General features: G+C 44.9%; 1 protein-coding gene across 1 annotated transcript; it reads right to left on the bottom strand.

Moving 5' to 3' along the window:
* Positions 1–4202: 4202 nt before the first annotated feature.
* Htr1a (5-hydroxytryptamine receptor 1A) lies at positions 4203–9082 on the bottom strand. The gene has a single exon (XM_016001266.3). It carries the CDS (start codon positions 8055–8057, stop codon positions 6789–6791), a length of 1269 nt encoding a protein of 422 aa, XP_015856752.1. The 5' UTR covers positions 8058–9082; the 3' UTR covers positions 4203–6788.
* Between the last annotated feature and the right edge of the window lie 2091 nt (positions 9083–11173).

Consider the following 11173-nt stretch of genomic DNA (forward strand, 5'->3'; position numbering starts at 1 on the left):
TATCTAATCACCAATATGATGGTATTAGGGTGGGGCCAACTAGAAGATGTGCAGATTGTGAAGTCAATAAGATTAACTGAATAGGATTAATTCTCTTAAAGTAGGTAACAGAGCCAGAGACAACCCCTGCTCCAACTGTTAGGAGTCTCACAGGAAGACCACGCTAAGCAACTGTAACTTATGTGTAGGGGGACTCGTTTAGTCCCATGCAAGCTGCTGTGGATATCGCTATATGTAAATAAACACTGATTGGCCAATAGCGAAACAGGAAGTATAGGCGGGACTAACAGAGGAGAATTGAGGAAGAAGGAAGAATAGGAGAGACTGTCTGGAGCCGCCGCCAGGCCAAGGAAGATGTAAAGTACTGGTAAGCCACGAGCCACGTGGCAAAGTAAAGATTAATAGAAATGGGCTAAATATAAGAGTAAGAGCTAGACAATGATAGGCCTGAGCTAATGGCCAAGCAGTTTAAATAATGTAAGTGTCTGTGTGTTTATTTTATAAGTGGGCTCCAGGACTGGCGGGACTTGGTGGGACCTGGAGAGAAAAGCTCTCCAGCTACATAAGCTCTCTGGCTGGCAGTTGTCTCTGTGAGTCCCTACAAGCCCAGATTAGTTGATTCTGTGTTTTTTTCTTGTGGTGCCCTTGGTCTATCTGGCTCCCATAATCCTTCTTACCCCTCTTCCATAGGAACCTTTCCTCCTACTGGGTTGCCTCATCTGGCCTTAATAGGCGAGGAGGTGACTAGTCTTACTGCAACTTAATATGCCATGGCTGGCTGATATCCATGGGAGGCCTGTCCTTTTCTGAAAAGAAAGTAGGAGTGGATGGGGTGGGGAACTGACGGGAGGGACTGGCAGAAGAGGAGAGAGGGAGGGAGAGGAAAATATGTCAGACTAGGAAAAATTAATTAGATAATTAAAACAACAACAACAACAAAAAGATCAATTTCCTTATACAAAGAGGTCCCAAAGAGTACTCTTGTCCCTTCTTCTGAATGAGGTTATAGCAAAAATGATGGCTGGCCATCTACAACCCAGAAAAACAAGTCCTCAGCCGACACTGAACTTGTTGGTCCCATGGATTTCCTACCCTCGAGTACTGTGAGAAATGAATTTGTTATTCTTAAACTACTTTCTTTATTAGGTATTTTGTTCTTGTAGCCCATTGGAGACCAAGTTTCTTAGAAATAACCTGCATGAGGCTGATTGGTAAGAGGACTTGTACAAACTGGGTGACTCCACATTCACTGTGGTTAAGTGGACAGATTCAATATTTAAGCTTTGTAAATTCTTCCCAACACACAGCCAAGGGTGGTATTTTAGAGTTACTGTTCCTGAAAAGTTTTTGTCCCTTGGAATTGTGGCCTCCTTAAAAAATGACTAACATGTTCTACTGTCCAGATTTACAATAGCCAGGGAATCGATCCAAGCGCTGTTCTGAGTGGTAGCATGCCTTAAGTACTCATCCAAACAGCAGATTGTTCAAAGCTGTGACATCAATCAATTCCTTTTTCCAGCAGGCCCTTGCCATCTGGGCTAATTCTGTTCACAGTGGACAAAGTCTTTTCACATTCATAGATGAAGCAACAAAAGGTAATGCCCATAGAAGAAATAACCCCTGACTTTCCTTTCTGTCACTTACCCAAATCTTGTGCCATGAGAACATCATCAGTATCTGTTTCTCTCCATCCCTCCTCTATCTCAATCTCTCTCTCTCTCTCTCTCTCTCTCTCTCTCTCTCTCTCTCTCTCTCTCTCTCTCTCTCTTCTCTCTCTTTCTCCCCCTCCCATAGACTCTAAGTCATGACAGTTCTTTTATTTTTTAATCACTTTTTTTTTTTTTTAATGAATGGCTGTACTTGTTTTCCAATCCTCTGTCCAGCCTTTCCTGCAGGTCATTGTTACTTCCCACCTGCACAGCTGAGATCATCTCCAAAGGTGACACTCTTTTCATTATTAGCAGCCCCACTAGCCAGAGCTCTGCCTTTGGACCTAGTATTTAGTGCCTGTGCTCTTTAGCACTGTTCTCTGTATTTATACACCACTACGATGTAAAACTGCTTCTGATGGTTTGAATGAGAAGTGTCCCCAGTGGACTTGGGGTTTGAAGGAAAAATGTCTCAAACTGACTCGGGTATCTGAACACTTGTCTCCCAGTGGGTGGCACTGGTTGAGAGGTTGGAATCAGGCTGGAGGAAACATCACTAGGGATGGGCTTTGAGAGTATTTCACTTTAGCCCACTACCACTGTACTATCTCTGCTTTGTGATTTTTGTCAGAGATATGATTCCTCAGCTTCCTGTTCCTGTCACCATGGCCACTGCTTACAGCTATTATTCCTTCCAAGATGGACTCTTACCCTTCTAGAACTATAAACCAAAATATACTGTTCTAGTTCTTAAATGACCTCTTTGGCAGTTCTAAAGAGGATTTAAATGTCATATTATATGTGGGGGGAAAAAACACTTGACAAAATTTAATTCATTAATTAACTAAATTATATAATTAAAATCATTTCATAAGTGTGAAATGTTTGTCCGACCTTGTGGTCACCTTTTCTGCCCTTTCTCTGTTTAAAACATCTCCATCTTATCTAATCAGCCTCCATCTCTGTTCATGTGCCCTTCAGATTGTAAAACATGACAAGTTTTTCTGCCTCCTTGTTGAAGTTCGTCACCTGCAAAAGCCACCCTGGTAGCTAATCAAGGTCAAACAACCCATTGAAAAATGTCCTCCCAGGGCCCTGTTCACTAGGAAACAGGGATCAAATTGTTCTGTTACCTCTTAAAGGACACCTACCTGTTCACCCCAACTCCCACCTGCCAGAACTCCATCTTGGAAAGATTTTCCTACTCACTCTTCTCAGTCGCCCATCCCACAGTGACCTTTGTCTCTGAACAAGGCCAGCACTCCTGTGGTTGGCCTTGTTTCGAGAGCACTTTCATCCCTCCTGAGTGGAACTCAGTCATAGCAGCTTATTTGTGCATACCCAACCAGGTTGAAATTGTCTTCATTGCAACAATAGCTCAGACTGTTTTCTGATCCTGTATCATCCAACAGGGGCTGACGTGGGAGCACGACCAGCGGTTCTCTGAGTCTTTCTCATCACTCTGGAAGTCACTGGAAACAATGCCCTCTCTGAGCTGTAGAACTGACCCATGCAGATTTTTCTGGAAAATGGAAGGCCCACAGACACAGAAAGCTGCTGTCTCTGAGGCAGAAGCAAAAGCAGAGGAGAGAACAAGGTGAGGAGGGGGTTCTTCCACGGTCCAAAGACAGATGTGCAGAATTTGGCACTTTACACCAGGTCAGTGATATATTTATATAAAAATTTTCAAGTAAGGAACTCCAAGAAGTTCTCATGTCTCAAGTTCTCCAACTTTAATATCTACATATATCCATCCCAAGTCAGGCTGCATGAAAATGCTGAGGGTTTATTTTATTTTTTTGCTGGGGTCATAGTGGCCCTGACTTTTGTTTACACTTGAGGTTAACTGAGGTTTAACTGCAGCCACCATCATGACACCGGAAAAAGGTGTCATGATGATTCCAACAGGGAGAAAAGAGCATATGCATTATTTTTTCACTCAGTGGTAAGGCTTGCTCCTGGAACCCCACTATCAAATGAGACCCAGTAAGAAAATAAAATGCCCCTTCATTTTTGTTTTAGGCAACAACCCCATAACAATGAGCCACCCCACTGGAAACCAGTGGTCATTGTTCTCTAGCTGGGTATTATAAAGGACACAAAAAAAAGCCTAGATCAGGCTTTCCACTTGAAAAGGCAGTGATTTCCTCCTACTCATTCCCCTCACTCTGGCTGCTGCAGGTGCTGGTCAAGGAAAACGCATGGTTTCATGCATTAAATAAAATATTATTTATAGAATGAAATTTTTAAAAGAAAGAAGGGAGACAGGGTGAGAAGAGAAATCACTTGTCTAAGAGTGATGGTTTAAGTCTTAGTATTTCTCTAAGTATTAGATTTCTTACCAGAGCAGGGCATCTTGGCCCATGTCTTTAATCCTCAGGACCCAGTTCCAGGCCAGCAAGAGCTACTTAGTTAGACCCTGTCAAAAAACAAAAAACAGTTCCCTAACCTGAATCGTGAGATCACCCCTATTTTTCACCTTTATTTTGTATTACTACAACTAGCACAATTGGAGACTCTGAATAAATAAAGACACATGGGTCACTGGTCTTTATTACAGCATTGCCATTCTTAAAGTCCTTTATTGTCACAAGGAAAATTGAGGGCCAGTTTGTACGCATGAATATTTTACCTTAGTACAAGTATTCTAAAATAAAACAAGCATCTGTGGTTCTTTAAAGCTGTGCAGCATGCTGCACTTATTTCTCTATTAATTGGAAATTATATTCCAAGTGGGTGCCCCCTTTCCAGTCTTGTTTAAAGTCTCTTCCTCAAAATAGCAGGAGCCAATGCCGCCCCACCCCATCATAGCTAAACATTCCTATGGGGAAAAAATAAAAAAAAATACAAATAACTAGAAGTTAAAAGTCTTGGTTTCTGCTATAACATCTGAAATTTGGGGGTTAATTTGCTTCAAATAAAGAATCTGTTCTACAAATAGTGAACTATACAGGAAAAAATTGTTTAGTCATATAGTTCTACTCAATTTTGGTGAGCAAAAAAAAAGTTTTAATTTGCAAACAAGCACTGTTTTGTGCTAGAGAAGCCCCTTGTGACTTGTCTTCACAGAGCCCCCCATGAGCCTCTCACATGCAGAATCCAGCAGGCTTAAGGTCTGAAATGGCTCTTTTACAATGGGATACTCACTCCGATTTTAGAACAGAGCAAAAGACACCAAATAGAAGCTTCGTTCAGTTTGACCAACAAAACCACGGCTTCATGTGACCCCTCTGTCCTTTCACCCTATTTATAAACACAAGGGGGACATCTCACTGACATCTTTGGCAATGAAAACATGCAACAGGGTTTTCAAAACAGCAGGTGCAGACATCAGAAAGATACAACTGAAAGGGGGGGGTGGATAGTGAGAAAACTCTGTAATTACTGGAAAATGAAACCATTACTCAACAGAAAATTCGAAGTTCAGACGTTGTAACACAAACCTCTAGATTCCCGCTCACTTAGCTGGGAATGTACATTCAAACTAAGCACCAAAATAATTTTCCTTTGGGGTAAGGGGCAGCAAAAATAACGGCAGGGAGAGAATGCCTAAGCAAAAAAAACGCTTTGCACATTGAAAGGACACAAAACCAGTTTTCCCCCCGCAGAACTCTGGAGTAGAAGAGCCAGGGAAAAATTAATCCTCTAGATTCTGAGACTCCACGAGGAGCGCCCTCTAACCGGTCCTCCTCTGAGGTCTCCACTTCTTTAGGTATCATTTCTGAGATCAAACTACTAGGCAATCGCGAGATGTCGACGCCCTTCAAATGTGAGCCCAGGATTCTGATAATTTTGTGCGCGCCCCGGGATGTCTGGGAGAATGAATCTAGGCATTATTGGGATACGCTAAACAAAGCTATTCTGCCATCGAAAGGGGCAAGGGATGGATTGAAAAAAAAAATTGCATCCTATGGTTAAAATTGCCTTTTCGGGTTTCTCAGGACACGCGGCTGCGGGAGTTGGAAGCACTTAGGAGCCTTTTTGCTCTCTGCCTGTCTTTATGTGCCCCACACCCACGCTCTTGAGAGGTTTCTATGTCTCTGGCTATTGGTGCAAGACCTCCTCCCTCTTGAAAGAACTCTAACTTCTCTACCAGCTCCTGGACTCTGTAGGCGAGGTGAGGCAGAGGAACCTGGATGCTGCAAACCCGGAGCGCTCTAACAGAGCTCCCCGTCAGAAACCAAGGGGAAAGTGGGGCGCGCCATCCCTGGCAGGATGGCATCTCAGCGTCCCCAGTTCGCCCTCCCTAGGCAGCAGTGGGCGCCTCCTGCAGTAGACATGTGGCCCTGCCAGAACTTACAGAAACGCCAGCAAAGTATACAAATAAAAGTCAGCCTTCCAAATAGTCTGACGGTCAGTTTCTTTGGTGAGCGGCTGACACCAAAAAGAGAAACCATCCAGAAGCCTTCCTGGCTCTTCCCCACTGGCCAGACCTTGTGCTTAAAAGTCGACTCCAACAGACACCTTTGCCACTTGATTTTGAGTTCAAGAAAACGCAGAAAGTGGGCTCTATGCACGAGGGCGGGGAGGGGGGTATTTGCTACGCAGCAAGGCAGGCATTCCCCGGGCACCATAGGCCAAAGTAGTCCCAACTGCTTTTTCAGAGAAGCAGTGAGTGCATAGGAACCAGACTCAACCAAGAGGGTGGACACCCGGAGGGGAGTAGATGTTTCTAAAGCAAGGAGTAGGGGCAGACAACGCAAAGTCTTGAACTTCAAAGTTCCAGAAGCAGGGCAGAGGGGTAGCAGTTCTTGTGGGAGATGTCTGTGCAGTGCAGTTTATATTTGCTGTTTAGATGTTCTGCCTTGAACCACTGAGGTTCAATTTCGAAAAGAAGAGGTTATTGCAACTATTAAAACCGATCCTAGGGCCAAAGACCGAGCCAATAACTTTTCCCACAGACTCTAGGCGGTTTCTAGGGTTTCTGCTAAGTGTACTGTCCCCTTGAAATGGGATAGAGAGAGCAAGATCTGAAAGCATGGGCCGTGAAGCTGCATGTCACAGGAAAAGCAAGTTATCTTAGGTGTTGCTTCCAGGGCTGGGATGCTGAGTGGATGGGGAGGGTCCTGTAATGCCTACAGTCCTGCCCCTCTTCCTCCTTCTCCACCAACACCATCATCATCGTCGTCGTCATCATCATCATCGGCGGCAGAACTTGCATTTGATGATCTTCTTAAACGCGTTTTGAAAGTCCTTGTTGAAATAAGCATAAATAACTGGGTTGAGCAAGGAATTGGAGTAGCCCAGCCAGTTGATTATGGCACCCAACAACGCAGGCATGTGGCAACTGCTCTCACAGAAAGGCAAGACCAGAGCCACAATGAAAAAGGGCAGCCAGCAGAGGATGAAAGTGCCCATGATGATGCCCAGCGTCTTCACTGTCTTCCTCTCACGGGCCAGGGCCATCTTGCGCTTTGCCTCAGCATTCCGCTCGTTTTTTCTCTCCAAGCAGGCGGAGGCATAGGAGGTAGCCCCCGACTCACTGGGCAGTGGCAGGTGCTCTTTGGAGTTACCCACCCGGTGCACCTCGATCACCTCCAGGGTGGCATCCTCGTCACCCTGCCTCACCGCGCCATTAGCGCACGAAGCCCCCACAGCCCTGTTCTCAGCGCTGCGCCTCCAGTACCCACTACCTGGCTGTCCGTTCAGGCTCTTCTTGGGGGGCGGGGCCGACGACGTGCCGAGGCTGGTGCCCGCTCCCTTCTTTTCCACCTTCTTAACAGTTTTGCGGATTCGGAAGCGCGCGGCTCGGAAGATGCGCCCATAGAGAACCAGCATGAGCAGCAGAGGGATATAGAAAGCGCCGAAAGTGGAGTAGATGGTGTAGCCATGGTCCTTGCTGATGGTGCACGCGTCGGGGTCCGAGCGGTCTTCCGGGGTGCGCCAGCCCAGCATGGGCGGGATGGAGATGAGAAAGCCAATGAGCCAAGTGAGCGAGATCAGCGCAGCGGCGCGCCGGGGCGTCCTCTTGTTCACGTAGTCTATAGGGTCGGTGATCGCCCAGTACCTGTCTAGCGCGATGGCGCACAGGTGCAGGATGGACGAGGTGCAGCACAGCACATCCAGGGCGATAAACAGGTCGCAGGTGACCTGCCCCAGAGTCCACTTGTTGAGCACCTGGTACAGAGCAGCCATGGGCAGCACCAGCACTGACACCATGAGGTCGGTGACCGCCAAGGAGCCGATGAGATAGTTGGCCACATTCTGGAGGGAGCGCTCCAGGGCGATGGCAGCCACCACGCAGGCATTGCCGAGCACCGCGCAGAAAATGAGCGTGCCCAGAAGCAAAGAGGTGATCACTTGGTAGCTGAAGGTCACGTCGGAGATGCCAGTAACGTTGCCGCCTGTCCCGAAGGGCTCCTGGAACGATGTGGTGTTGTTGCCCTGGCCAAGACTGAACATATCCATGCCTGCCTGCGCGCCCGGTGGGGTGGGGGAAGGGAGGGGGAAAGAGCAGCAAGGGGATCTCCCTCGCCCCTCCCCCTAGGGTCTTCCTTCTTTGCTGGGGAATTTCAGAGGGAGGGGATCCAGGGACTGGAGCGGGAAGTTCTTACTGCTCTGGAGAAGGCATCTGAGAGGAGCAGCTTCCAGGCGCGCTCTCTTGCTTGGCTCCCGCGGGTCCCGAGCACTCAGAGGCTCCAGCTAGGAAATTGTAGTTGGCCTGGGAGCAGCTTCCAAATCTCTGAGTGATGGAGAGGTGGCTGGAACATCTGTCTCACGCTGCCCATTTCACTTGGTCGCGTCCCAGCTAGCTGCGGGAGCCGGACTCTGCCGACTAGCAATCAGTCTTGAATCTCAGAAGTCTCGCATTCCAGAAACCCCAAGCTCCCAGGTCACTGTGTGACCCTCATCTCCTAGTTCCTTCTCTCCCTCTCTCTCTGGACTTGGCCAGTCTCGGCTTTTTCTTTTTTTCAGCCTCCTTCTTCCTTTCCCCTCCTTTCCCCTTTCCTTTCTCACCTCTCTTTCTTTATTCCTCTATGTTTGGCTCAGACAGCGAGTCTCCCTTCCTCCCACGCTAACCCCCACCACCACCCAACACTTCCCCAGCCCAGAGTGCCTCCTTCCTCTAGGTCCCCGCCCTCCTATCCTTTTAGACAGGCATCTTTACATTCTCACAACTCACTTCGTATATCCACTCCGATCCGCTAGTCAGACCAATGTTTTAACCGATTAAACTCCGCCTCCTACACAGCAAACTAGAGGGAGACTTTAAAAAAAATCTTTCCCCAATGCACATCCGCTTTATTTCTGCCAACTTCTTAAATAGAGCCATGTTCACGGTGTGCTTATAGGAAATGGGAACAGACACGGGAAGCCTGAAGGTTGGAAAGCCGAGCAGCCCTGGGTCACCCTCTAAATTATTATGTAGAGAGTGCGGGTCTTAGGTTCTTAAAAATGCGGGCTCGTTTAACATTTTAGTCTGTCTTGGAGCACTGGTGTCTATGACCTTTTCGTATTATCCTTGTGGATTGGGGAAAGAAAAAAAATTATAAAGGACACATTAAAGGACAAGAGCTGATAAACAGTTGGATCTCAAAGAAAAGATAAAAAAAATTCAAGTAGGTGTGTACTTTAAACACACACACACACACACACACACACTCAACACACACACTTCAGTCACCCTTACTCTGTTCATTTCGATGGCATTACCACCTCCCATAGCTTCGTAGCAAGTAAATTTGGGAAAAGAAATGTTTGTCTAGTAAACAAGGACCTGCATTTCCTAAGGACTTGGGAATTTTGTCTCCCTCAAAATCTGCAAATCTCCGGAGAACTTCTTCACGGAGACCCTTGTCTCTAGCTGCTTGTGCGGCTCTCTGAAATTGGGTTCAGCACCTGGGACAGCTCTATGCAATAAGGGCTTGCTTATGGCGCCACCTTCTGGCAAGTGCTTCAGAGCGCCATCTAGAAATGCTTGTCTTAAATTAGCCTGTATTAAGGAAACTAAGAGAAAGTATTAAGAGACTCTAAGAGAAAGGATATTATAAAATGAAAAACAACCATTAAATGTTGTCACCTTAAACATTTTCTTCAGTCATTTATCCCCCCCTTTCATTTGGCTTTTATACCAAGCCTGTTATATGTTCTAGCTCCTTTTCAAAACTCAAAACATATACCATTCACAAATTCTATAGGAAAAACGCCGTTTACAAGATGAAGACAATACTTGCACCTACTAGTGCTGTGCTGCCATAGCCTGTACTACAGCCTGTTACTGGTGAAGGGTGACAATATTACCTTTTCCATAAAGAAATGACTTAATACTGAAAATAGAGACTTCTAGGAGTTTGTTTTAAACTGTTTCTCTTTTTGCAAAAAAATAATAGATCCCAAGTGAACACAGATAATAGAAATTCCAATTAATCAGAATGAACACAGTACACAAAAGATCCACTCATAGATTCTGATTACATATCTGAAGTAATGAAATACAGAATGCAATTCTCAAAGCAGCCAATTCTGGATAACAGTCAAGGATACACTGCAAATTGCAATAGTTTTACTATTGTGTTCAGATCTGAGCTTTGAATTTCATAGTTTTGAATTCTTAAGACCAAAGAAGAGAGTAATCACTAAAGCATCAAAGAAAACCTAGTTGGGCAGACGTTTACAATACAGGCCATGTGTTTGGAGATGGATTGACCTGGGCACAGTTCCCACTCAATCATTTCAGCATACCAAAACAAAGAAGCTGCCATGTGTGATGAATCATAACACTGGAAAGAGAAAGATGAGTATGCACAGAAAGATAGACTCTGAGAAACTGTTTTGAAAATGTGAAGGTTTATATGTAGGTATTTTTCTAGTAAAATCCCTCACAAATATAGAATTAGATTGTTTATTAAAATACAGTTGCAACTGCAGAGATTATAATGAACATTTAAAGTCTGAAATGTCCAAGAACAAAACTGTAAAAATGTAGCTAAGACTGCAAACCGAGTAAAAGAAGAAACATTAATATCCAAAGAGCAAATATATACATATCAAGAGCTTACTTGAATAGGAATGACTTAGCATATGTAAATATGTAATAAGTATGCAAATATGTAAGTCACAAATCAGGAGAGGCGTCAGTCAGCAATTACCCTTTATGTACTGGATGCTAAATGGTTTAATAGCTAACAAACTTTCTTTTCCTTTCCAAGAAAGTTAAAAGGCTTTGAGTCTGAAATTTGTGTTTATGAAGTCTGGGATTTGCCTTTCTACCTTAATATGATAGAGTGTAGCATGTTTAATATGGTAGAGTGTACCATGTTTAATTCATGTTTAGGAAATTCCCAAGTAGTTCATATTCATTCTCAAATTAATGGGCATGATGTATCAAATATTTCCTTTCTTAAAATTTAGCAGCTTTGTAGACACGCTCCTGGATACCAGGAAGGAAGTAAAAATGGATGTACAGTTCTATGGTTCTGCAGCTTCTAGGTGACTAATAATATGTATGACTTTTTGTTGAACTTATAATGCTGTGGTATATAATAAAAGCAGACTTGTGTTGCCTTTCTTCATGCTCACACTTT

Source organism: Peromyscus maniculatus, chromosome 15 (assembly GCF_049852395.1).
Source record: "Peromyscus maniculatus bairdii isolate BWxNUB_F1_BW_parent chromosome 15, HU_Pman_BW_mat_3.1, whole genome shotgun sequence".
Classification (NCBI taxonomy): domain Eukaryota; kingdom Metazoa; phylum Chordata; class Mammalia; order Rodentia; family Cricetidae; genus Peromyscus; species Peromyscus maniculatus.

What these genes read in the sequence shown, in the direction of transcription:
- Htr1a (XM_016001266.3), bottom strand. Translation starts at nt 8,057, where the DNA reads ATGGATATGTTCAGTCTTGGCCAGGGCAACAACACCACATCGTTCCAG.